This window comes from Oryzias latipes, chromosome 22 (assembly GCF_002234675.1).
Source record: "Oryzias latipes chromosome 22, ASM223467v1".
NCBI classification, from domain to species: Eukaryota; Metazoa; Chordata; class Actinopteri; order Beloniformes; family Adrianichthyidae; genus Oryzias; species Oryzias latipes.
The window spans coordinates 5,946,948-5,974,603 of record NC_019880.2 but is presented as its reverse complement, the minus strand read 5'-3'; the positions used below and the strand labels follow the sequence as shown (position 1 = coordinate 5,974,603).

Here is a 27,656-nt window from a genome sequence, read left to right as displayed (position 1 = left end):
GTCCCAAAGTCGTTTGTCTTCATTAAGCTCCTCCAACTTCAAATATCCACGCATAGATACACAAACGTGAATAATGCGACAGACCTCCAGTGGAACTTTGTAACGTTCTCCAAACTTCCTAAGGACTTCATGCACTGAGGTCTGCTCTATCAACCTGAAACACATAGAAATCAAAGTAGTGAATTCATCACATCCTTCATATTTGACTTTTTTGTTCCACATAACATTTTTGTAAATATTTGTTTAAAGTACTTTGGTTTTACTATCATCTTATGTGGATGGTAAACCCCTCTTTCTGGGTCTTCTCTGTAGATGTGCTCCAGAATGTTGATTCCTGGAACCTTCTCCCACTGGGGAAGATGAAACCTCCCACTTGGTTCAAAGTGCTTTTTGGGAAAGATATGGTTCTCAATGAGGAACTCTCCAACCTAAAGTGCATGAATGTGGAACAAAAGATGAGCGTGAACCGTAAAGCAAATGGTGATATTTTTCCCTTTAAGTTGACTTACATTTGAATGTTGTGGTTCCAGCGAGTTCATCAGAGACACCAGGTTTTCGTGTTTATATGGCATTATGATCTCATCTATGTCATTCAGCAGGACATAGCGTGAACGCTCCATGGACCGATACATGCATTCATTAAGGGTCACGATCTGTCCAAAGTAATGCAAGTCTCCTCCATGTTTTGAGAAAAGCCAACCCCTAGATGGATTCAGAAACCTGTCTATGGGCCATGGAACCATTTCAACAAAACCCTCCTGTCTGTAACTTTGTAAAAGACGTTCCAGTTCTGGACCACAGCTGGTGTTGTAGATCACCACTCTGTTCACACCAAGCAACCTGCAAACATGAAGAAGTTATTGGCTCTTTGGAGCATATGATTAGTTGTGTTTAACATTTCAAATGTTAATACAAATGTCTACCCAGTAAGCCAACTATAGGAACAAATAATAGTAATTACATAGAAGGCAGGCAAACACTTGGATACAAATACACAAGATTTACCAATACTCAAAATAAAGATAAAGAGTTAATAATAAAACGTTGAAGTTTCACATGATAAAACAATTGAGGTTTTAATGACAGATGAGAAAATTGGCAGTTTGTTGTCAGATGAGCAGGGCTTATCTATTGTTTAGATCAGTAACAACAATTTCCCTGTTGATGTTCAGTCACTTTTTTATGAGCACCAGAAACAGGAACTGAAATATGCAAACTCCAGCTACCATCTCCTTTTAAAACCCTTAATTGTAAATCCATAAGTGCACTTTAAACACAGCGCAATGAAAGGTTTGTCTTACTTGTACATTTCCAGAGTCTGTGCAAACTGAAGCACGTTGTTGTAATCTCCAAACAGGCTGGAGATACAGACGGTGAAGTTGAACCTTATTTCCTCTTTTTTGTTTCTTATAGGAATGAATACATGGTCAGACGCATTCGATGACGGCTGAGTCAGAACAGTGACAGAAGAAGGATCGCAGTTTTTGGGGATCTGACACAGGACATCTGTGGCAGTGTAAGGAAAACCAAAGTGATCACTGTGTGGGAGAATGGTGGCTGGGGAGGTTTTGTTACACACACCACCACAGCAGAAAGAGCAGTGAAGAGGATTTATGGAGTCTCTCTTGAAAATGCCAATGATGCGTATGTCGAAACCCTTCACTCTCTGGTCCATGAAGGCTGACACCAGGTAGTGTTTGGTATTTTTGAGTGGAGTGATGCTCTCCTCTGAGATTGCTACTGGGCAAAGGACGGGTTTTTCTTGAAGCTTTGAGACTAAAATCCTTTCTGTTCTAATTTTTTCTGTGGTCAGGCTGTAGATGAGCAAGACCATGAGCCCAGTAAAGATGAGAAGGACAAAATCTCTCTTCCAGAGGCAGTTTGTGTTTCCTGTCCTAGTATTCATGACGATTCCCAATCTGAGGTAGAACTGAAATGGGAGACAAAACAACAATGTCACAAAGGTGGTTCTTGAAGGCTGTTAATGGAAAATATTGAAAGGGTTTCGAACAATAATGGATAAAAAAAGATATTTCTGGGCACAGACTTTTAGAATTGCAGGCGGTGTCCGCATTCCTTGACTGCGCCACGTTGTGCCTTTGCTATTTTGTAGAGCTGTCTGGATTTCCCTGAAGTCTCTGCGAAAAACCAGTGGGCATTGATGCTTGTCACTACCCAATCTGCGCAAACATTACGTCGCATATATATATATATATATATATATATATATATATATATATATATATATATATATATATATATATATATATATATATATATATATATATATATATATATATATAGATACGTAAAGCGTACACTTTATATATATAATACATCTATATCTGTAGATATATAAAGATATGTATATAGATATGGGGTGTGAGTGTCAGGGGGAAAAGGCAGTTTTCTCTTTAAAACCAGCTTGGACAAATGTTTTACTGATGTCTGATCAGGAAGTTTGCGATTCAAATTTTCTGCCACACAAAGCAAACAGCTCTTTCAGAGGCAGAGACGCCATTTTTATCTCAGAGAAGGAAAGCACTCTGAAGTGATGAAGGCCTTTTGGGCCTTCATCACTTCACTTTATTTAGTTCCTGGTTCAACAACCACACATTCTTTGGCAGGTTTACATCCGTCATACCTTTACTTCAGTTATTTTGCCATAAAAAATCGACTTGTTCAGGAGAATTTTACTTTTGTTTCCGGCATTGTTTTATGGTTCTGAAGTGCTAGGCCAAAAAAGTATTTTGCTTTACAAAAGAAAGAAGATCCATTTAACTTTTTGAAAAACATTTTGCTCAAGGATGAATTACTTTTAAAGGATACCGTAATGGTTTTGAATATTTGTTTGAAGGGTGTGAACATTACCAGTGAGACTAGTATTTGGGTTCAGTGCCATTTGAGTCACCATTCCATATTTTGTGTAAAAAACGGACTAATACTAATTATAAAAATGGTTAATATGCATGGTTAAGTGTCATTTTACCCTAAAAAACAACATGGATGAATTAATTTAGAATAGTATTCTTCTTCAAAAACAATTCAACTAAACTGCTACATTTTGGTTAAAGTTTTTATATAAATATAAGTACTACAAATTTGTTGTAGGTACTATAAACAATGATGTGTGGTCTTATTTGTAATATCTAGCAATAAATGTAATTTTTGCAATGGCTATTGCATTTGAAACGCTAAAGTCTTTAAAATAAACTGTATCTCAGATTCAACTGGCCATCTTGCCCTCAAATCGAAACAAAAGAAAAGGATTTGGCAAGACTTTGTGATGGCATTCATACTGTCTCTAAGAAAGAATATATTTTTGTTCTGTATCTGGCATGTTTAAGTAAAAAGAAAACCTTGAATTAAAAACAAAACGGCATTGTTCAAGTTCCGCTTGAAGTATCATCAGGAAAAACCTGAATTATTTGGTTTTCTGGAAGACACGTCCTTTCAGACGTGGCATAGCCTTTTTTTTCCAGCATTGCTGATTAAATATGCAGATGTTTCCTGATGCTCAGGTATTTTGAGACATCACGCCAAGCATTTTATAACTTTAATTTAACAGCATTTAAGAGAGTTTCTCCTGACCAGATGGTCTAACAACTGTAAGTTACTGGTTTAATTTTTACAATTTCTTTTTCCCCATTGTAAATTTCCTTGGGGGAAAACACGGTTAAACTAATTCATACCTTAGATTATTCAATTTGATGAAATTTTTGGAGCAAAGAACTAAGTTAAACCCCTTTAAGCACCCTGCAGGCTCCAACTATTTTAAATTCTAAAGCACACAAACTTTTTTCCTCCAGAAATCATACTCATAGTCATATTGAGGAGTTATGTGACTAAAAGAATGAAGTTACATGTTTTTATAAAGAAGGAATAGAACATAAATAAGAAAAAGTACTGAATTTGTCAAGAACTGAACTGTTTAAAGTTAAAACCCCAAGACGTTGGGTATTAAACATGAAAATGCAAATTTGATATTCATTCAAGCAGGTCATTTGTGCGTTCAAAGCTTGTTTATTACAATGAAAAAATGATATGCACCTGTGCAGAAGCAATTCTGCTCCCATCCTCCCTTTAAAGGATGAATGTTATTTTTTTGGGAAACTTGAGGTCATCTGGAAAATGTATTTTTATTTTTGTTTACATACAAACTATCATAAATAATAATAGTAATAATAAATAACAAAGGCCCACTTGTATTGACTTTAAACCACAAAAAAACAAGAGAAATTACAAAATCAAATTACTTTTCTGCTCCAGAACTGATACATTGGTGTTAATATCTATTAGGCCTACTTTAGGACGTGGATGTTGAAGAAATCATGTCATAAATTAACTTACAATGTTTTTAAGTATAGCTTAAGTAAATCAGTCAACAAAAACATAGAATACATTTTCAATCATTTGAAAATTCTTATTTTATATTAATATAGTAATTTTTATAGCTTCAACTTACTCACCTGTGAAGGAGAACGCTTAGGTCTCTTGTGATCCGACCTGTGGTAAAATGAGTCACGTTAGGAACCACCGAGACAGCCCACACAGCGGTCTGATTGGAGACAATCGGCCAATCAGAGTTTGCCTCATTGCATCTTTCGGTCTTTCTTTTTATTTATTTTTTTCATCTTTCGGATGAAAGCGCGTGCGGGTTGAGCGCGTGTGCAGGCGGAGTTAAGCGCGAACAGAAGAGATGCTGGGGAGCGCGAGCACAGGTGTGAGTGAGCGCGCAGAGACCGACCGGATTCATCAGAGGCAAATGAAAGAGTTATTTATCAGACAAAGGTTTTTGTGAGTTTTATCTGTTCAGCTCTGTACATATAAGGTTACAGTCTAGATTCTATTAACGTCACAGTTTAGGGAATGAGGATTTTGGGGGTTTTGAGCGTCATTTTCTTCGGTATGAACAGCGCAGCGGCTGGTAAGTTATTCTGTTTTACCTTTTTTTATTAACTACTTGTTTCTTGATTGTTCTTTTTAAGCCTTAAATATACTTTTTATATCGAAATGTTATTATTTTAAGGTAAATAAAAACTAAACAAAAGTTGAAAAGGGGGTCAAGTTGAGTTTTAGAATTTGAATTTTTATTTAAAGACTCAAAAATGTTTGGAGAAAAGGTTCATGTGAAAAATATTTCTAACATTCTAGATTCGGACCCATTTTAAAGTTCTAGTTATTTTTCGTTTGTCCTAATTTACTTAAGCGATGTTAGTTTCTCTCGGGTTCTTTAGAAATTGAAATATTGTATTAATTGAGAAAAAAAACGTTGATCTTTTCGATTCTTTGGTTGAGTTTCTTATTTGATTTCGGCTTCAAAAACTTTTTTTCATTATTTGAGTTATGAAGAGATCTTTATCACTTTTCATTTTCAAAGCGCACCCGAGACGTTGGCTGTTGCGCAACCGCTTCGTTTCCCTTCAGGGTAACATGTTGGATTAACGATGAAGCCATAATATGTCTCCTTTTACCAGTCACGCATTCGCTGCGGTACCTGCACACGGCAGCTTCAGGAATCCCAGCATTCCCAGAGTTTGTGACGGTGGTCCTGGTGGACGGACAGCCCTTCTCTTACTATGACAGCAGCATCAGAAGGGAACAGGCAGACCTGGACGGTCCAAACCGAAGACCCGAATTTCTGGGAGAGACGCACAAAGAGGTCCATTGTTGACGAACAAGTCTTCAAAAGTAAAGTGGAGATGATTAAACCAAGCTTTAACCAGACAGGAGGTGAGTTATCTCCTTTTTTAAATGAAATTTCGTTATTTTTAATTTAAAAACTATTAATACTTTTGGTGAATCAAATCCCAGAGGCTCTAATTTATGAATTTAAAATCAAATGTTTAATATGGATTATCCTTTAAGCTTTTATTTGTTAAAAAACGTTTTACATATAAAGAAATAAATGAAGAGGAAAAAAATATTTGTAACTCTTATTTTTTCATTTGCAAATGACTGAAAATCCCCATTTGAGTGACATTTTACAGTTTACTCAGGAACTGGTTCTCTAAATCCTTTTGAATTGTGCCTGCGTGTACGAAATGTTATGTAAGGTCGGCAGGATTAATGTATAAATATTATTTAGACATAATTAGAAAAAATAACCAACACATTTCTTGTTCCAGGGCAAATGATGTAGGTAAGTTTGGGTAAAACCTTTAGGAAACATGAAAACCATCCCTGCAGAATTTAGGGAATTAAAAAAATAATTATAGTAAATTGCGAGTCTTTACATGGATTATAAGACATCCAAAAACTGGATATTTTTCAACCCCGTAGTTTTGACGTGTGATTCAAGGAAATTATTTCCTTCTAAAGAAGAAAATATGTCATTATGTGCGCTCCAGGCAATCAGCCTGAAGATCCGCAGTCACGCGCCAGAAAGGAACGCTTCGTTGAAGAAACGACCACAGTGGCAGGTTTTTACGGTTGAGCTCTACAATCCAGTTTTGCAGGAAGAAACTTTGTTCTCTCCGTCTGATCAAGATCTTTCTGATAAACTGAACGCTGTTATCCCCTCAGTTTGTTTGAACAAACGCCACCATTCAACTATTCAACTTCAAACCTGGATCTTTACCAGGAATGAGGAAACGAAAAACAAACAGGTGACTTGAGATCAATGTTATCTTTTGTTCAGGTGATCTGCGCGCTTTTGGGTGTCCGCGGGAACAAACTGCGCTCCGCACGCAAATGTCAGCCTCAAGGCAGGGCTCTCTTTAATAGCAGAAGTGTTTTACTGTGTTGGACTACGATGAATATCACTGCATGTTTTTGTTTGGGGAACTATTTTGTGCAGCGTAAAGTTACATGCCTGTATAAATAAAGGCGGAGTCACCTGCCCCGTTGTTCTTCATGGGTGACAGGTTTAATGGCTGCCGGAAAGTTTAAAGTGCCTCCAGTCTCATTTGTTATAGTGAAACCAGTGGCGGTTTTTGATATGGGTGAAGTGGGCGGTGGACCAGGGCGGCACTTCATAGGGGGCGGCATTTTCCGTGCCCGATGCGTTACACATAATGTGCTACTAAATTCAATGAGGCAGCTTTGAGCTTTTATTTTGACATTGCTGCAGCTGCCGACACTTTGCGCTTTTAGTTTGATACATCAGACTATTAAGAATGTCTTCATTTTATTCCCTCTTCACACTTATGGTGCAAAACAAAAGGATGAAATAACTCAGAGTGAAACAACGTAAAACAGGCACATGAAAAGGAATTAGGCAGAAGAAACACCCGTGCTCAACCCAATTTCGACAAAAGCAGGCAATGGGGATTATTTCCCACAATTCCCACAAGTCCGACACAGCAGACCCGACGCGCACGTGACCACCGTCCTCTGCTGCAAGACGCTTGCGCCCACACCTCTTTGCGGTAGTCATTGGAACATAACAATTCAAAAAACTCGAGAGGGGGCGCAACTCACCGGTGGCTGGGTGAATCAAACTAACAGGTAATTGGGAGTCTTTTTCTATCTGACAATTAACTCTGGGCCGCAGCTGCGCCTCCCGTCATAGAGACGGAGCCGCGTGTGTCAGAGGGAAGGGGAGGGGTGGTGGGGGCAGACCATTTTTTATGGATTGAGTTTTTTTTGGAGGATTTCTGCTGTTGGTGTAGCAAAAAATTAGGGAAATGCCAAATATTTTTTGAGTAATCCCACTGATGAGTTCTATGATTTAGTTTTTAATGTTTTATAAGAGCTAAAAATAGTATTCACAATAAGTTTTTTTTTTTTTTAAGATCTAATCCCTCTGATATGTTTCACAAAGACACACACAGGACGTCACACATTAAGAAATTATTGCTAAAAATGAAGCAGGAGTCCAGCTCTAAAAAAATGATCTAAAAAATGATAAAAGAGCAAAGAAAACTGAATTATTTGATTTGTTATTTCTTCTTATTATTATTTCCAGGCTTTCCTTGTTTTGTTCTGCAACATGTTCATATTTGTATAATTTTGACAGAATATATTTCTATGGAGAGCCAAATATTAGTTATTTAACTTTAACTTGAGTTATTCTGGATAAATGTTCCTGTTTTTATTCATATTTATGTTCAAAAAGTTCAGTTTAAAAGGTTTAAAAGTTTAGCTTTAGTGTGTTCAGTAAATGTTCATCTTCTTCGGCCCAAAACCTTAAGCGTGTTTTTAACTTAGGCCCCCTGTGTGACTGAGTTTGACCCCCCTGTAATACGTGTCTAGAAAATTCATGCATTTTTTGTGTAAAATTGCTAAATAGAAGATAGGAAGAGAGGGAACAAAACAGGATGTTGTCAAATTTTGTATGTGGGGGGGGGGGGGGGGGGGGGGGGGTTACTCGCCCAGGGAGTAAGTTAGTGTAGAACCGCCACTGAGTGAAACAGATCATTTTCAAGAGGGATGTCTGAACCGGGGAGCACGGGTGGGAGCTCGTACGCAGCTCGTCCGCTGCAGGATTCAACATACTGTTATCTTATCAGAAAGTTCGGAATTTAAATCTGCAGCCACACAAAAGAGAGGCGGAGATGCTTTACCTCCGAGAAGGAAAGCGCTCTGTGCGCAGACACACCCTTTAACCACCATCACTACACTATTGAGATCATATTTCCACATCCATAGGTTTTTTTATTTGACAAGTTAACATCCGTTAAACCTTTACTGACTTCAGTTATTTTAGCATAAAAAATCAGTTTGTTCAGGAAAACTCTATTTTGTTTCTGTTTAATGGCTTTGAGACCAAACAAGCGTTTTGCTTTAGAAATAATGCAGATCTGTTTCACTAAAACCTTGTACTCAGGGTTGAATTACTTTGGTTATGAAGATTTATTTGAAGCGGGTGAACTCACTTTTCTAATCAGTTTTACATAAATTTATATATCTTTTTAATTTATAATGCTGCATTCTTCCTCCAAGATTTACAAAACCGAACCAAATATGATGGGATGGTTTAGGAGAAGCGTTCTAAACAAGGTGGGTGAAGGTGTGTCTCTGCACTTTTTCTGTCTGAAGAAGCTGAATTTGCTCTCAATGCAGAGAAGCTGCTGCTTCTGTCTCCCACAGACAAGTCAGGGCTTTTTGTCCATTTAAGTGTTTGAAAATCTACAGAAATGTTGATCCACTCATCAAATCAATATCTTATTTTGTTGTTGGATGTGTATTTTCATTTCCAAATAGGAGTTTGCTAATTTCAGAAAGAACTATTTTAAATAAAAAGTTCATTGAGGTATTGATCAATTGAGGTTGGGTTCAGTCATTTTGATTATATTTAAAACTTCAACAGAAGGAGGTTGTTTTTGTTATTGCTTGTTACGATACAGTTACTGAGGAGCTAACTGTCTGGCTTTTGGCTTCAGATCAGTTCAGTACGGTGGCCCTGAAGTGCAAATCACTCGACAAAAAAAACATTTTAGAGATCATAACGACAAAACTACTTTTGTTTTCCCAAATTCTTTTTCATTTTGTTTATTTTTCTGGAATTTTGTTTAGTTTTCCAAAGTATAATACTGTTTTTCTTATATTTGCTTTTTTTTATTAGTCATTGTGATAATTAAAAGGTTTTTTGAGTTGAGTCATTTGTTGATGGGATTTGCAGTTCAGGGCCACCGTAGCTCAGTGAACTTTAATAACAGGCTATGTTTGGGGTTAGTAGGGCAGTAAAATAAAAATAAGTTTTGCCAGATTTATAACGTTTCTAATATTTTCTGCATTTTTATTACCTTATCAGCATTTACTGTAAACAAATATGCTACTCATGTCATTTGAAAATAGTCTGGCTTAAATGCTAAACTGAAAAGTAAACACAAATGTTCAATAAAAATAATAAGGTTTTAAATGATAAATCTTATTATTGAAGCAAAATAAAATCTAAATCTTTATCCTGAATGGTAAATCTAAATGTTAAAACTTAATGCTTTTTTCAAATATTCATTTAAAAACTAAATGTTTAATCCAACCTTTAATGTTTGGAAAGTATTCTAATATGGCCACGCCTATGAAATGATTCCTAAAAATAAGCCACGCCCCAATCGCTTGTTTAAGGGCCTATATCATGCTCTTCTTAAGCTTTTTATACTAAAAAAATCTCCATATATAAGAAAATGTAATACTTTTGACACAAGAAAGAACCATTCTTTCATGAAATATTTGTTGTTGTCGCAGCTAATTTTTCTACCGGGAAGTACAACGACTCGATGTCTGAGGCACAGCTTTTCGCTCCGTGTGGGTGTCGCCCATTTCATGACGTCAACCTAGAGCCACCCTCGGCAGCATGCCTGTATTTTACCAACGAAAACAAACAACATCTGAACTTTTGCAAAGATGGATGTGAATATTACGCATATATAAAGTGCGTTTTGCCAATCAGCTAGCTCTGCGGTGAAAGTGGGCGTGTGCGTTAGCCTGGGGGCGGGGCTGACAGCACAGACTCTTCCTGGAAGGATATTCAGAGCGCAGGTTTTTAGTGAAATGCTCAGAAATGCGCAAATGGAGAAAAAAAAACACTTTGAGGAATTAGCATTATGATACAATTAAAAGCTCAAAACAGTTGTTTTTGCATCATGTAGGCCCTTTCAATATTCAAATCTGTATTGCTGATTTGACTGTGTGTGAGAAGCATAGTGGCTGAGCGCTGATCAAGGTTCCTGTCTTACAGGTGTTCACATTATTCAGCTGATGTACGGCTGTGAGTGGGATGATGAGACTGGAAGCATCAAGGGCTGGTGGCAGTTTGGTTATAATGGAGAAGACCTCATGGCTTTGGACCTGAAGACGAACACGGGGACGGCACAGACTCCAGCTGCCACCTTCCATAAACACAAAAAGGACAAAGATAAAGGCTGGGCCATACGAATGAACACCTATCTGTCCCAGGGGTGTCCTGATCATCTTAAGAAGTATGTGAGCTATGGGAAGAGCACATTGCTGAGAACAGGTGCGTCCCAAGCCCCTATGTATCTATCATATATACAGTAGATACATTATTTTATGTCTCTCTTTTTTTTACCATCATCAATTGTGCGGCTTTCTTTCAATTTTATTCACATTTTCCTTGTTTTTCTCACCAAACCTGTGTGTTTATTTGGTAACGCAAGTCTGAAAGTTGTTGGAACCAGTGCAGTGAGGTTGTTAGTGACACTCGGCAGTCAAAGGTCCAAAACTTTATTTGAGCATCGTTATTTGAGAACATTTTCATTTTCATGTGAGATCATTTTGTGCTGTTGGTATTTCTTGATCTGAAACACAGCAAGATGTTTTACACAGATAGAAATACTGGTTGCAAATTCAGCTTCATATTTGCACAAAGGCTCATGAAGCAGTGCTAATACACAGAAAGAAAGAAAAACAACTGTGCAAAACATTGTAGTCTAATTAACAATCAGCTGCTGCCTGGCATGATTATTGTTTAAAAATGAGAAGCAACTCTTGTCCTTCACAACCAAAACTGTTAACAGTAAAGAAATATATATTTAGCCAAAAACTATACAAGACTTATGATAAACAGGACGGCGGGTTCCAGTTGTAGCAGGTTTATTAGCTCAGCTAAAAGTCCATAAAGCTAAATCAGGGTCAGGCGGGCAGGGGTCGACAACAAGTAGGAGCCTCAAAGGAGAAACGGGAGAAGTCAGGATCCAGGGTCCCTGAGTGATCAAAGTTCAACAGGTTTAAATTTCAATGGCCACGTGTTTTGGATGTAGAGTCCAAAAACGGACTTAAAACTTGTGTTGCAAAGCACAAACGAATGAGCTTTGAACGCGGAAGCCCAAAACATACATTTACAAAGACTCTTCATTGGAAGTGGCTGCTTCACTGGCTGCCACTGAGAGCATAGCATGAGAGTACCGGTAATAACAATTTAACTCATGGATGGTTTTCTTTTATCAGAGACTCCATCAGTGTTTCTCCTCCAGAAGAATTTCCTGTCCCCGGTCAGATGTCACGCTACAGGCTTTTACCCCAACAGAGCTGTGATGTTCTGGAGGAAAGATGGAAAGGAGATAACCGAAGGAGTGGAGACCGGAGAGATCCTCCCAAACAATGACGGGACCTTTCAGATGAGCACTGATCTGAAACTTTTATTAGACACAACAGAAAAGAAGAGGTACGAATGTGTTTTTCAGCTTTCTGGTGCAAATGAAAGCATCATCACCAAACTGGAGCAGTCAAAAATCAAGACCAATGGAGGTAAGTGGAAAACAGGCATTAGTGTAGCTTAGACATAAATCTTTGAAACTGTTTATAATTTTGATGAATTCATTGTTGTTATAAAATAAACAGGAAAGAATAAAATAATTATCTTTAAATAGTAAAATTAACCACAAAATATATAAAAGAATGTCAGTTTATCAATATGATGGTGCAAGCAAGAAAAACCAGTACTGCTTAAATTAGCCAATAAAATGAAATATGAACAGAAAGACCATAAAGTCTTAAAAAACAATACATATAGTGTACATTTACATTTTTTGTTATTAGATATTTAAAAATCTGCACAACCTTGTGTAATTGTCACTTTTGTGTTTCTGACAGCAAACCCCTATGAAGTGACCATCTCCGTTGTTTTTGCAGTCATTATTTTTGCTGCTGTCATTGCTGACTGGCTCATTGTTTATAAAGGCAGAAAAGGTGAGAAACTTTTCTATTACATTAGTGCCATTAAAATCTATTTCACTTGTTAGAAATGAATCAAATGAATCAAATTTTCTTGCTGAGTTTAGTCAAATAAAAAACAAGAGTGGAATAAATGCAAGTTTTTTAGTTAATATTAGATTGCTATTTTTTATCAGCTGAATGTATTACTATTTATTTACTTGGTTTATTTAGCCTATAGGGAGAACTTAGGATGTCTAGAGTTACAGATTTGTTTAGGAGTTTAGAACAGAACACAAACTCTGTGTTTTTCTTGTTGCAGCTGCAGATCACTTGAACGTAAAGAAGTAAATGCATCTTTGAGTCTGGATGCAAATGAAACTCTGCACTCAGTGATTCGTTTCATCAAATTTACATAGATTCTAAAGGCCGTGTCACACGTGGAATTTTTAACAGATGCATCACGTATGAACATGAATGAATTTCTTTCTTAACTTGTCTTGTCCAACAGCTGAGCAAACAGATGAGATCTCTTGTGTTGGACATATTTTACTGTTAAACATGGGGTTATGAATCTTCTGACACATGAGGTGTATATTTGTATAAACCCCTTTTGTGATTTCGGCTAAATTTTATTTATATTGATTATATTTTTAACACTTTTTTGATGGACCGGACAGAAAAGAAGAAGAGAGAGGGAAGTTGGGGGGTGGGGGTGGGGTACAAAAGATTAATCACAAAGCAACAATTTACTGGAAGTTCATCATCATTACTAAGGTGTAAATGTTGGTCTAAAAGGGGCGGGGCTTGTCTACACACACACTCAAGTGTTACATACCTGTTGGCTCAGAAAATCTTCACATACAAACATGTCCTTATGTACACAATACAACTAGAGTTCACACACATACTTATGCACAAACCAACACATGTAAAGCATTTCATTCAGTCACATATTGGTGCAAAGGTGAGCTCTCTGTGCTCAAGAGTGTGGATTTTCTGCTGAGAGGTCTATTACATAACTTTAAACAGCATATGTGCGCTGTATACAGGATATAAAAGTTATACATCGGTGGTACATGCGTGACCAGTCAGTTTGACATATATGGAACGGTCCTGGAAAGCTACAAATTTGCGTGTGTGTCTCGCAAGAATCACACACAATTCATGTTAAGACCCATCAGCCGAAACCCTCGACGGACATCTGTGCACATCCATGAATAGAATGCAAGGAACACTTATAGATTACGTATATTACGCATGTATCACAAAAGACCGAAATTTCATACGTGGAAAATGGAAAAAAGGTATATAGTGGCTTTGTGACATGGCCTTTAGCTGCTGCTCATCGTGGTTGTTGGTGGTTGTGTCATCCTGTTATGAGCCACAAATCTGTCCAAGAAGACATCCAGTGACAATTGTTATAAGTTTCCAAAATTTTATTGTTTTGTCTCCACAGGTTTTCAAATGAAGTCTGCACTTAAAAAAAAGGGAACTCCATTAATATCATGGATTTACTACGTATTTATTACATTTATTTAATTTAATCTGGCAGCAGATGTATAAAACATTTACAGGGTTGCAACTGTTTGACTTTAAAGAGAAGTTAATTTGACATTTTTCTTTAGCACAATAGATGAGTCTCATATGATTAATTTTTGTTTTCAAACTGGAGTTTGGTGTTGAATATTGTCAAAGGAAGCCAAAAAACAAAAACAAATGAGGTTTAAGACCTTAATTTACTTTCAAGCAGACAACATTTTTCTATGCTGTTTTTTTTTAAAGCTAAGGTGTTTTTGTCTGCAGCTTTATAACTGATATAGGAGCAAAATGCTTGTTCACCATTTAACCAATTGGATAAAAAATAGGATTTTTCATTTTATGGAATAGAAACAATCACAAAGAAATACCCAAGCACTAAAGATTGAAAAACATATATTTTTTGGTAACTTGCCTTTATTCTTACTATAAAAAATCAAACAGTCATCCTTTATCATCATCCTAAATGGATTGAAGAATGATCTTTAGATTATATCTGTTCAGCTTTAAAAATTCACAGTATATCAACCCTCACCTTATGCAATGATACATAAATAGATAAAGCCAATAACTGAATTATTAAAATGCTTGAAAGAATGGCTTCCCTTCCTGACATTTTTATTTGTATATCTTGTGGAAAACACCTTCATCTTAGTTTTTTGAATAACTCAGTTGATAGTAAAGTCATGGTTGAAAAGGTGCAAAAGTTTCCTGATGTGATGAGGAAAATCAATGTAAAGTCCTACAAAGACTATAATATTCAGATATCATGTTGTAAAATTCTAATCAAAAATGGAAATCTGAAAATAATGTCCCATATAAATCTTTTTCACAGTGTGTATAATAGCAAATACAACTATTAAATGAGCACTTCTAAAGAAAAGCTTGGGGGTTTAAAGACAAACAATGAGCCAAACACAAGAAATAAGTGGGACAAGGCTTTCACCAATGTTTTCAGTTATCTCCAACATTCCAAATATGACTTTCTTATGGTTTATATATGTGTCATGTTTAATTTTATTTTATTTTTCATTTAAAAAGTTTGAGGGTAATCTTGTTTGAGTGTGGACAGTTACAGAAATGTGCTGGTTATTAAAGTTTATTTGGAGTTTAGCTAAGGATTATGAAGTTGCTTTTTTTCTAGTACTTCTTTTGTAAAATACAGACATTTACTTTTTTCAACTTTTTGTGGCATTGAGTTTGATTTATTGAAAAGCACCCAGAAAATGTTGCTCTTTTCGTGAAGTTTCGATGGTCATAAAATACTGGTGTAATATGTAAGTGTGTGTGTGTGTACAGACTTCAAAATTAAATAAAGGTAAAAACTTTTGTTGGCTGATCTTAAACTTCTTTTTCCTTTTTAAACTTGTATCCCTCAGGTGTTAAAACATGTGTTTGATTGAAGGTAAAATGAAGTCCCTTCATAATATATGGAGAGAAAATAGCTTTGAAACACGTGTGGTACATTTGTAATACTTGATTTGTATGTAAGAGGGACGTAACACACACCTATTCAGAAAGTTCAAGCAAAGATAAGATGAACTTGTAAGCAAATATAAAAACTCAGGTTCATTGCTTATTATTGTTACTGTGCTCTTCATCATCATCATCACACTCCTCTACAGCATAATCAAAGAAAATACAACAAAAATGAGGAGTCTAGACTGAAAGCTGCACATAAAAAGTCACATTCCTATTTTTAAAACCCATCTTTCTCTTTTTTGATTATTTTATGTTTTATAGTTGGATTGGAAGAAAGATTTCCTTACAGGGTTTGTATGATCTTCTGATACCACACAAAAAAAGACTGTTATTTTTGTCTAAGATCTATTTTAAAAGATTTTTTTACCCAGCAACTTTCAGAAACAGAACATATAGTAATCATCACGCACACAAGAAAACATACAGTTCAGTGTCTCTGAACTGATATGGGAGTTAAGGCCACATATGATTATAAAATACATTTCCTTGACTTTGTCTTTAACACGTGAAACTTGTGACTGAAGCTTGTGCATTACTGTTCTACTCGTTGCTACAGTAGAACAAGAAAAATTGCCTTTAGGCCCTTTTTACATCAACCTTTCAGTTATTCACTCTTGACAGGAGATCAAACTAGTTTCTGGAGTTGGCAGTGTAGGTGTGTGCCTCAAGCAAAGTAAAAAAAAACTTGGCAGGTAAATGAGCTGGAACTTAAATACTGCACATAAACAATCATGAAGCACGTTCAAATGTTCCTGTATTTTATTTTAGCTTTTTAGTTGAAGGTTTAAATAAGAATTGTACATGTGAGTTTGTTGAGTTACATTATTTTTTAGTTTAATTGCATTATCTCCATTTGATTTATTTATAAAGGGTTTATATATAAATATACATGTTTAAGAGTGTTAATTAGCATTAATCCTGACCTGATTTTACAAAAGTGCAGATGGATCCATGAGCAGAGTTTAATGAATGAACCTAATGGGCATTTGTGGAACAGCACTTGACTGGTTCAGGTCTTATCTGGCTGATAGGTCTTTTTGTGTGAGCATCTTGGATGCTGTGTCGTTTTGTGCCCTCCTGTCATGTGGGGTCCCTCAGGGTTCAGTTCTAGGACCACTGCTGTTCTCCCTCTACTTGATGCCTTTAGGCTCTGTCCTTCAGAGACACAACATTGCCTTTCACTGCTATGCTGATGATTGGCAGATCTACTTACCTTTAAAAAAGAATGATGGCTTCAGATAAAGCACTCCTGGATTTCCTGCACTCAAAAACACCAAACACTACCTGGTGTCAGCCTTCATGGACCAGAGAGTGAAGGGTTTCGACATACTGGACATTGGCATTTTCAAGAGAGACTCCATCCATCCTCTTTACTGCTCTTTCTGCTGTGGTGGTGGATGCAAAAATTTCAAGGCCAATAAAACGTGATGCTCTCCTCTGAGATTTCTACTGGGTAAAGGGCGGATTTTTCTGCAGGTTTGCAGGCTGAAATGACCCAATTCCTATTTTTTTGCCCCCTGTATCTTATCTTTTCATGACAGTCTGAACAACACAGAACCAATCTTTTTAACTGCGAAACCAGGCTTTCACCAATGTTTTCAGGTATCTCCAACATTCCAAATATGGCTTTCTTATGGTTTATATGTGTGTCATGTTTAATTTTATTTTATTTTTCATTTAAAAAGTTTGAGGGTAATCTTGTTTGAGTGTGGACAGTTACAAAAATGTGCTGGTTATTAAAGTTTATTTGGAGTTTAGCTAAGGATTATGAAGTTGCTTTTTTTCTAGTACTTCTTTTGTAAAATACAGACATTTACTTTTTTCAACTTTTTGTGGCATTGAGTTTGATTTATTGAAAAGCACCCAGAAAATGTTGCTCTTTGGAGAGAAGTTTCGATGGTCATAAAATACTGGTGTAATATGTAAGTGTGTGTGTGTGTACAGACTTCAAAATTAAATAAAGGTAAAAGCTTTTGTTGGCTGATCTTAAACTTCTTTTTCTGTTTTAAAATTGTATCCGTCAGGTGTATAAACATTTATTTGATCGAGGGTAAAATGAAGTCCCTTCATAATATATGGAGAGAAAATAGCTTTGAAACACGTGTGGTACATTTGTAATACTTGATTTGTATGTAAGAGGGACGTAACACACACCTATTCAGAAAGTTCAGGCAAAGATAGGATGAATTTGTAAGTAAATATAAAAACTGTGGTTCATTAGCCGCAGTGCTCCCATCAACATACAGATCAGCCACCTGTATGGTTTTGTCTTTGTTTATATTTACATTTGGTTGTGAATGTCATGATCACCAGGACAGGGAGCATAAATTACAGCTCAAAGAAATATTATGTCTATAGTTTTACTGTGCTCTTCATCATCATCATCATCACACTCCTCTACAGCATAATCAAAGAAAATACAACAAAAATGAGGAGTCTAGACTGAAAGCTGCACATAAAAAAAAACAGTCACATTGCTATATTTAAAACCCATATTTCTCTTTTCTGATGATTTGATGTTTCAGAGTTGGAGTGGAAGAAAGATTTCCTTACAGGGTTTGTATGATCTTCTGATACCACACAAAAAAAGACTATTATTTTTGTCTAAGATTTATTTTAAAAGATAATTTTACCCAGCAACTTTCAGAAACAGATCAGATTGTAACCATCACGCAAACCTGAAAAAAAACAAAAACATGCAGTTCAGTGTCTCTGAACTGATATGGGAGTTAAGGCCACATATGATTATAAAATACATTTCCTTGACTTTGTCTTTAACACGTGAAACTTGTGACTGAAGCTTGTGCATTACTGTTCTACTCGTTGCTACAGTAGAACAAGAAAAATTGCCTTTAGGCCCTTTTTTACGACAACCTCTCAGTTATTCACTCTTGACAGGAGATCAAACTAGTTTCTGGAGTTGGCAGTGTAGGTGTGTGCCTCAAGCAAAGTAAGAAAAACTTGGCAGGTAAATGAGCTGGAACTTAAATAGTGCACATAAACAATCATGAAGCACGTTCAAATGTTCGGGGTCCGCGGCGGGCGGCTCGGGTTCGGGGTCCGCGGCGGGCGGCAGCGGCTCGGGTTCGGGGTCCGCGGCGGGCGGCAGCGGCTCGGGTTCGGGGTCCGCGGCGGGCGGCAGCGGCTCGGGTTCGGGGTCCGCGGCGGGCGGCTCGGGTTCGGGGTCCGCGGCGGGCGGCTCGGGTTCGGGGTCCGCGGCGGGCGGCTCGGGTTCGGGGTCCGTGGCAGGCGGCAGGAACGGGAGGGGTTGAGTCCGACAACCTCCTCGGAGCCGGAACGGGTCGTGGAGCGTCCGGGACCCTCCTAGGAGCAGGAACGGGAGGGGTTGAGTCCGGCAACCTCCTCGGAGCCGGAACGGGTCGTGGAGCGTCCGGGACCCTCCTAGGAGCAGGAACGGGCGGGGTCGCGTCCAGCAACCTCCTTGGAGCCGGAACCGGTCGTGGACGGTCCGACACCCTCCTCGGAGCAGGAACTGGAGGAGTTGCGTCCAGCAACCTCCTCGGAGCCGGAACGGGAGGAGGTGCGTCCGGGACCCTCCTAGGAGCCGGAACGGGTCGTGGTGCGTCCGGGACCCTCCTAGGAGCCGGAACGGGTCGAGGTGCGTCCAGCAACCTCCTCGGAGCCGGAACGGGTCGTGGTGCGTCCGGGACCCTCCTGGGAGCCGGAACGGGTCGTGGTGGGTCCGACTCCCTCCTGGACGCAGGACCGGGTTGGGACGCCTCCAGTTCCACCACCGGAACCAAAACGGGGCGTCGAGAGGGACGGTGGCGACGACGACGGCCCCTTCGCACAGCCAAACGAGGCCCGTCGAAGAAGGAGGCGGGGAGCTGACCCTCCAAAGTCCACTTGGACTCGACCCCCTCCTCCTCCAGGTAAGGGTCCTCCCACAGCCACAGGTCCTGGTCCAGAGGCTCCAGGAAGGCCCGTGGCCGGAGACTGTCCAGCGCCATCCAGGAGTCAAGGGAGGACTTACGGTGAGGGCGGCGGTGACGGCGACCTCCTCTTGAGGCTAGGCGACTCCCCTCGAAAATGGAACCGGAGACCTGGGACCAGGGGCATCTGGTCCTCTCTGCCTCCTGGCAATATGCCTCCAGGAGCCGCATGTCCCTCATGCCCGGGTAGAGGAACTCGTCCGGCCGTTCTTCGTCTGCCTCCTGGCAGAATGCTCCAAAACACCCAACGTCACTCTCTGCTGGGTACATATTTGGCTGGTCCATAATGTTACGGGGAGCGGTGGGAGGTACCCAGGCGCAGAGAGGAGAGGAGGCAGGAGGATGCAGGGAATGGAGGTTTAATAACAAAACTGGAACTACAAAACAAAACCACTGCAACAGGCAGGCAAAACTCGAGACTCGAAAAACTCTGAAAACGGGGGAGCGAGACAATTACAAACTATGGACCAGCACAGGAGGAAGGGAAAGACAGGACTTAAATACATACAAGGCAACAAGACACAGGTGGAAACACTCAGGACTGAATGGGTCAAGGTAAAACTCAAAACAACAACGAAACAGGAAATACTACAAAATAAAACAGGAAATCAAGGAACAAAACACAAAGTGACTGAAACCGTAACAATATCAACATCTTAAATTGAGTTGGATAGACATAAAAGTTAAGTTGAACATTAACCCTAACTTAATTCAATTACGTGTTACCAATTGAAGTGATTTAGGTTGAATCTAAATACATTAAGTTCACCTAACCTAGGTACATTAAGTAAGACCAATATGATCCATTTTTGTTCAAGTAAAGCTATCCACTCAGGTGGAAATCCTAACCATAATTTGTTTATGTTTATTCAATGTAATAGTTTTTTTAGTGTAGAATGAAATGAAATCATGCAGCACGGATTACAAAAGTTAATCTTTTGGCAGAAAATAGGGATGGCCCATTTGACACGACGCTTTGGCGCATGTTTCACCTTCATGAAACAGAGCAGTTCGGCACAATGTTTCAGGGCGTGTGTCAAAGCACAGATGACGTGGTTGATGACGTATGAAGCGCCAAATGTAGTTTGGTCGAACCACAGTTCAAATGTCACTTGTGTTCGAACAGTTTGGCGCGCTTGTTCTCTAGAAACACGAAAGGAATCCCAAACGTTTCCCGACCAGTTCTATTGTTTCCCCTGTATCTGAATCAGCGTCAGTTCATTGCACTTTACCATGACTCCTGGTAAAAAACGTACGGGGGCTCTGGATCGTTTCAACTCGATTCAATCTGTCTCAAGAAACAATGTATGGTGAGAGAACAAATTTGCAAGAAATCACAAGATGGGGCAAAAACAGGAGGATGGACGTACGGCACACACATGCATATCTACATTAGAAAACAAAAACAACAACTATGGCGTTTCGTCTCTGCTATAAAGTGAAAGGGCATAAAGACAACTGAGCGGGCGTATTCAGGAACTAAGTGAGCGAATCTTACAACCGCGCAGCAAGGTTATAATAGTTTCGGATTTTTTATTAGTTTTAGTTTTTCTTTAGTTTTGAATTTTTGTTTTTAAATTTATTTAGTTTTAATTAGTTTTTAGAGGCTGCTTTACTAGTTTTTATTAGTTTTTATTTTTTGAAATTGCTTCGTTTTAGTTTAGTTTTTATTAGTTTTAGTGTTAGTTTTAGTTTTTTAAGCCAGAGTTTCACCCACCAGGTGAAATTATTATGAGCTGCTGTGCTGCAGAAAAATGTCTTTAAAAACAAAATGATCGTAATTAAAAAAAACACTGGGAACGATTTTATAATAGCTAAAAATTCTGTTAGAATGTCTGATTCCTGATTCTTTTGTGTGTGTATGTATATACATAAAAGAACCTCGTGTTTTTTTCCCTTTCCTCTCTCAGACTGGTCAGTTATTTGGAGACAACATGCACAAATAGTTCCTGGACTGATTTTCTGCTAACTCTGAGATGGAGAGGCTGTCAGGTTCATCTGTTTCAGTGTCCTGCATGCTCTCCCTCTATGTTTGCCGTAGCAGTGGATGCAACTTGCAAAATGTACTGTTTTGAGAGCCAACTGGGGTGTGTAAAAAATTTTTCCACCTACATTTTTGATGGTATAAATGTTTTTCTTATGTAAACTTTTCTGTTCTTTTAGGCTCAGTGGTTATTTTGAAGATGCGTTTCTGACCAAAAACACTGTGGAGACCTCCTTTGTGAACTGCATTCATGGGGAAATAGAAAATGTAAAGTTATTTTCATGTCTTCTTCCTTAAGAAAATGAACATGCCTGCATATATGTTTTATTGTATTTTGTGTCATATCATCATGTTAATATACGACATTCATTTGTTTTGATAGAATCCTGGAGATGGGAGATGTGGAGCAGGAAAGTTTGTGGCAGCACCAGAGTCCTCCAAAAAGTCTTCTGGCAAAGTAAATGAGGAAGGATCGCAGTCTGCCATCGTGGAGTTTTGCTGAAAGGACTGAACATGTTCCATCCATCCAACCATCTTCTTCCATTCATCCAGAACCAGGTTGTGAGGGCAGCAGTCTTAGCAAAGATGCCCACACTTCCCTCTCCTCCAGCTCCTCTTGGGGGACCCCGGGGCCAGCTGAGAGACGTAGTCTCCCCAGCGTGTCCTGGGTCTCCCTTAGGGCCTCTGCCCAGTGAGACATGCATGGAACCCCCCCCCCCCCCCCCAGGGAGGCGTCCTCCTCTGGATGTAGAGAGGAAGTGGCTCCACTCAGAGCTCTCTCCAGGTGAGCGAGCTTCCTGAACCTGTTCCGTTGAGATATTTTCATGAACCCCTTCTATTTGCAGAAACGGCTTTCTCCACAGACCGTGCAGTTCTTCTGCTCTGATGTAGTCTACGAGTTCTGATCGCATTTGGAGAAGGTTGTGGTTCTGTGTCCTGAGATGCAGGACCTGTTGAACATGTGTCCTTTTCAAGTTCACTCTTGGATGTGTGAGGTAATAATTATCAATGGCTTACTTCTCATTATTCCTGTTGGAGTTTTTTTCTAATCCCTTATGTTTCAAAAGTTTGCAAACATACATTTTGGTTGAAATGATGAGGATCCGAGGATGAAATCAAGAAGGGACAACTTCAGGGAAAGGGACTGAACCGACTGAACAGCTTCCTCTCTTCAGCAGACACATGTTCCGAGTACATATGTGTCAAATATTGGTAAATACTCATTGAAGATGAATCCTTTTTGTGTAATTTGTTTTCTCAGTTTAATACATCTTGATCCTTTCATTCTGCACAGACATCCTCGCCGTTCAGGCCGGTGGCTGGAACAAGCGGAAGTCAGAAAAGCTGGAGCAGACGTTACCAGAATGATACGTCCAGGTAAAGATTGTGGTAATGTTGTAGATAAATGTTGGCTTGTTTCTTTCATGTTACTCTCATGCTGTTGATGTGGAATATCTCATGATTTCTTCAGTATTATTAATACATTAATCTCTTCCCACAAGGACCAATCAAAATGACCCAGAGAAAAACACTGAAGGGCTTTGTCTGAGCATCAGGAAAACAAGAATCAGCATATGGTAAAAATCTTTTGTTACACTTTCTAAAGTTGTTGCATAACTGATCAAGCACGATGTGATGGATTGCAGGTTATGGTGCCATAGTAAAGAACTAAAGGCTCTATGATGTCATGCTGCTGACCAGACTGTGGTTGGTGAAGTCCAGCAGCACTGCGGGTCCTTGAAGTGTGGTTGAAGAGCTCTCCTCCAGCTTTTGGAAGGTTCTGCCCCACAAAGCCAGGTGGTTTCTCTTTGTGATCTGCATGGATGTCCAGGGCTTGTGGCATGTATGTGTTTTCCTCTTCATTTCATTCTCAGGCAGCAAAGAGGCATTGATGGAGAGAGGACGTGAGGGACTAATTGTCTGCTGAGGAGGAGACTTTCTGCAGGTCAAGCCCCAGCTCCACCCCTAAAAAAAGGCTTATATGAAGGAAAACCTCATTTCAACTTTGTACCAATAAATGACTTTTAATTGAAATGAGAGATTTTTTTTCTGCACCGCACCAATGAAGGTTTTTTCAACCTAAATTTCAACAATTACATTATTTTTTACCTCCGTTCTACTACACAATGTAGCTACTACACATTTTAGGATGAGACTGGGTTGTCTTTTTTTCCATCTTAAATAATTATAATTCTTGAACTCTCATATGTCTAAGTTTAAGATATTCTCATTTTTATTTTAAAAAAATCAAAATGCCTCACGTAGAGTGCAGACAACTATTTTAGGAATTTCCATCATCGTCAATACAACAAGTGGCAGGGGTGCTTTATAAACTCATCATCCTCTCACTTATGGTGCAGAGACATAAGCTTAGTAGGGAAAAATAACTCAACAAAACACGGTGAAACACAGTAAAACAGCTAAACCACTAAACACATTTAGTCAAAAACCCACACTTAAACCCAAATCCGTCCAGACAGGCAAAGGGAATGGTATCCCACAATCCCTTGCGGTGCCGATCTAACAGCAGCACCAAAGTTACACCTACTTCATTGAATGAATTTGAATGAAAGTAAAATAACTGTCTGAAAACATGTTATTGTTAAACTGACTAAACCATAAAATGATTTATCTTAACTGAAGCAAATAATTAAGTTAGATCAATGTAAAAAAGTTTATCTTTTCAACATGAATATGTGGTCTTCTCACCCTCTCATGGTGGAAAAAGTATTATCTGAGCTTCTTCATCCACTAAATCATCATCAAATGGACACGCCATGCTGCTTCACCTCTCTGAAAACAAACTAACCATCAACTAAACCTGCTCCGGACCAGGTTATGTTCAGAGCATGAGTTGCTATAGCAACTTGACATACCCTGAAACATACCTCCATTTCTGGAACCGAAAGCTGAGGTTATCATCTTCCTTAGCCTCAAACTTACCGTGGGAGCTAGCATAACCTGCTTTCTGCTTTCTGCAGGTACAGAGCAGAGACGAGCCAAAGATGAGCCAGAGGCAGGAACCACAGCCAGGTGTAGGAGCGGGAGCAAAGGCGAGGTAGACGGTCAGCAACTGGAGCACGGATGAGCCAACAGGAGTCTGGAAGTGTGTGTGGAAGTCTGGAAGTGTGTTCTGGTGTCCCCCAAAGTTCTGTCCTTGGTCCTCTTCTTTTCATTACTTTTCGTCTTCCCCTTGGCAATATCTTCTGTAAATTTAATGTTCATTTTCACTGTTTTGCGGATGACAGCCAGCTCTATGTATCGAGCAAACCTAACTCCTCTTTTCCACCCTCCTCCTTCCACTCTTGTCTATCCGAAATAAAAAACTGGTTCACCTTAAACCTTCTCAAACTAAATTGTGATAAAACTGAACTACTTCTAGTAGGTTCCAAATCCAGCCTCTCCAAAGCCACAAGTGTTACTCTTTCCATCGACCCAGCATCTATCTCCCCCACCCCTCAGGTGAAGTGTTTGGTGTCATCCTAGATAGCTCCTTATCTTTTCAGTCCCACATCAGTAACATTACTGGGTCAGCCCATTTCCATCTACGTAACATTAATCGTATACGCCCCTCTCTCACTGTCCCCTCTGCATCTATTCTGGTTCACAGTCTGGTCACTTCCTGTCTAGATTAGTGTAATTTCCTCCTCTTTGGTTTCCCCCAAAAATCCTCAATAAGCTTCAACTGGTCCAGAACTCAGCTGCCCGCATCATCTCCCTCCTTCAGCCATATCACCCCAGTTCTCCACCAGCTGCACTGGCTTCCCATAACCTCCAGAATCCAATTCAAACTCCTCCTGTTCACCTTTAAAGCCCTCCATAACCTGGCTCATCCATATCTCTCCGACCTCATCCATATCAAAACCTCCTCTCGATCTCTCCGGTCCTCCTCCTCTGTGCAGCTATCTGTCCCTCCGGCCCGCCTCGTCCCTATGGGAAGCAGCTGCTCGGCTCCCAAACTCTGGAATTCCCTCCCTCCTGATCTCTGTAACATAGACTCTCTTCCTACTTTCAAATCTAAACTCAAAACTCATCTGTTTATTTCTGCCTTCCCATCCTGATTCACTTTTAATTTTCTTTTCACATTTACTGTGCTTTTAATGTCTATTTTTTACCTTTGTTTGTACAGTGTCCTTGGGTGTCATGAAAGGCGCTTTAAATAAAATGGATTATTAGATCTTTTTTAAACTTGGTGAAGAAGTGTTTCACTGGATAAAATTTATGAAGAATTTTGAAAGAAATTTTCTTATTTAATTGGTGATGAAATACTTTTGGGGAGGGACCAAACCTTTTCCCACTAAATTCTACAGCCAAACCTATTCCTGTATGAGATAACATGCGGTTTTGTGGAAATCTCATTTTTAACACAGAGAACGGATACTTTGATTATTCCTGCCAGCTAAAACAACAAATCTTTCCACACCACAATTCTGTTAATTTGGGAGGAGAACATGGACTATTAGGAGAACTGCAACACAGAAGTCTTACACCACCTGGGATAGCTCCCGTAACCTGTGCAAACTCTGCAGGTGAGACTTGCAGACTATAGGTGGACAGAAACTCAACATATGACATCAGGTTACCTTGTGGATTAATAAGCTGTGTCACATGAGAAATGTTCTTTTCTAACCAATTTTCAAGAAAAAATAGTATATCTGCATTATTCCAAATATAGTAGCGATGAGGAGAAAAACTATGTTTTTAGATCAAAGTCCATGCCAATAATACCTGCTTATGAAAATTAAACCGTTTTAAAAGAATTTTTCCTATTTTGAATTTACATAATAGAAGAAATATATATCAAATATATATTTTGGTATGAAATTCCAAAATGAGGTTTCACTTTTTAAGAAGTTTTTTAACCATTTAATTTTGAAGACATTATTTAGAGTGGAAAAGTCAAGAAAGTCAAGTCCTCCGTCTTTTGATGAATTAATCACTACTGATTTTCGTACATAGTGAATTCTATTTCTCCAAATTAAAAAGTATCTGATCAATCCTTTTTGCATTTATACTGTCCAGAGATAGCGAGGAAGCAATGTCAACTAGTCTGGTAATTCCTTCCGCTTTTGCTAAGAGGGCACAACCTTTTAGTGATAGATCTCTTTGTAGCCAGCGATTAAATTTATTTTGTGCTTTTGCAATCATAGGATTATAGTTGTTCAGTTCTTTTTGTTTTTTATCTTTAGTTATCTGCAATCCCAAATATGTGACATTTTCTTTGACTACTATACTATTTATGGATGTTAGAGCACATTGTTTAAGAGGAAATAACTCACATTTCTTTAGGTTTAGATAAAGTCCAGATGCTTTTGAAAATGTTACTATAACTTGAAGAACCCTGGGAACCTGTGAGGAGTATTTTAAGAACAATGTTGTGTCATCTGCCAGTTGACTTATAAGAATGTTTTTACCAGCAATAGAAAATCCCAGCAATATTACTCGATTTTATATATCTGCAGAAAACTTGTGCAACCAGAAGAAACAGGTACACAGAGACAGGACACCCCTGTCTTATTCCTCTCTGAAGACAGAATCTGCGAGTAGTGCCAGCACTCAATTTAACATAACTATTTCCGTGTGCGTAGAGTGTTTTAACAGCACTACACAAATATTCCCCAAAAGCCATCTTTTCCAGACAGTAGAATAGAAAAGGATGCTCAACAGTATCAAATGCCTTACAAAAATCAAGGAACAGAATGAAGCTTTCATCATCAGTAATAAGGTCTGAATAATCAATGAGATCTAAAGTCTTAGATTGTTTGAGATGCATCTGTCTTTCATGAAACCTGACTGATTCTCATCTATTACTGCATCAAAAACAATTTTCATTCTCATGGCTAATATTGTGGCAAGAATTTTATAATCATTATTAAGTAGACTAATAGGTCTCCAGTTATCTATTAGCAAAGTATCTTTGTTGGGTTTGGGGATTCAGGGAAAGAACACCCTGAGTCATATTTGTGATACTTTTTGTATAAACAATCAGTAAAAATAGGGTTAAGAGTTCTGAGAAAAGCTTATAAAATTCTGCTGTTATTCCGTCGTTCCCAGGGGACTTGTTGTTTTTCCGATTGTTAATCGCATCTGAAACTTCCTGTAAAGAAATGACAGAATCACATGCCAATTTATCTTCTTCT

General features: G+C 38.7%; 2 protein-coding genes and 1 long non-coding RNA gene across 5 annotated transcripts; 2 read left to right on the top strand and 1 right to left on the bottom strand.

Annotated features, from left to right (window-relative positions):
- LOC111946869 lies at positions 1 to 2,139 on the bottom strand (the record flags this gene model as incomplete). The annotated part of the gene is made up of 5 exons (XM_023951939.1): positions 2,048 to 2,139; positions 1,302 to 1,930; positions 510 to 840; positions 253 to 428; positions 1 to 154 (listed from the first exon to the last, which is right to left on the bottom strand). Coding segments are annotated over exons 1-5 (1,317 nt in total), but the record flags the coding sequence as incomplete, so codon positions are not given.
- A 3,340-nt stretch (positions 2,140 to 5,479) lies between these two features.
- On the top strand, positions 5,480 to 15,443 carry LOC101169825 (BOLA class I histocompatibility antigen, alpha chain BL3-7-like). Of its 2 annotated transcripts, none has more exons than XM_020713372.2 (5): positions 5,480 to 5,733; positions 10,625 to 10,903; positions 11,854 to 12,153; positions 12,499 to 12,594; positions 14,018 to 15,443. In XM_020713372.2, exons 1-5 carry the CDS (start codon positions 5,580 to 5,582, stop codon positions 14,098 to 14,100), a joined length of 912 nt encoding a protein of 303 aa, XP_020569031.2. In that variant the 5' UTR covers positions 5,480 to 5,579; the 3' UTR covers positions 14,101 to 15,443. The 2 variants fall into 2 exon arrangements, with proteins under 2 accessions (XP_020569031.2, XP_020569032.2); XM_020713373.2 differs by lacking the exon at positions 5,480 to 5,733 and adding an exon at positions 8,923 to 8,943.
- Positions 15,444 to 21,508: 6,065 nt separating this feature from the next.
- Positions 21,509 to 23,550, top strand: LOC105356897. Of its 2 annotated transcripts, XR_002872688.1 has the most exons (9): positions 21,509 to 21,619; positions 21,696 to 21,783; positions 21,899 to 21,973; positions 22,069 to 22,300; positions 22,362 to 22,511; positions 22,584 to 22,728; positions 22,811 to 22,893; positions 23,019 to 23,093; positions 23,163 to 23,550. It is a non-coding gene; the product is annotated as an uncharacterized LOC105356897 (long non-coding RNA). The 2 variants fall into 2 exon arrangements; XR_002872687.1 differs by having other exon boundaries at positions 21,510 to 21,619; positions 22,069 to 22,511.
- Positions 23,551 to 27,656: the final 4,106 nt, after the last annotated feature.

Coding starts and splice junctions, on each gene's coding strand:
- LOC101169825 (XM_020713372.2), top strand. CDS start 5,580: ATGACAGCAGCATCAGAAGGGAACAGGCAGACCTGGACGGTCCAAACC. Junction 12,154..12,498: donor AAAAATCAAGACCAATGGAG/GTAAGTGGAAAA, acceptor TGTTTCTGACAG/CAAACCCCTATGAAGTGACC. Junction 12,595..14,017: donor TGTTTATAAAGGCAGAAAAG/GTGAGAAACTTT, acceptor TTGTCTCCACAG/GTTTTCAAATGAAGTCTGCA.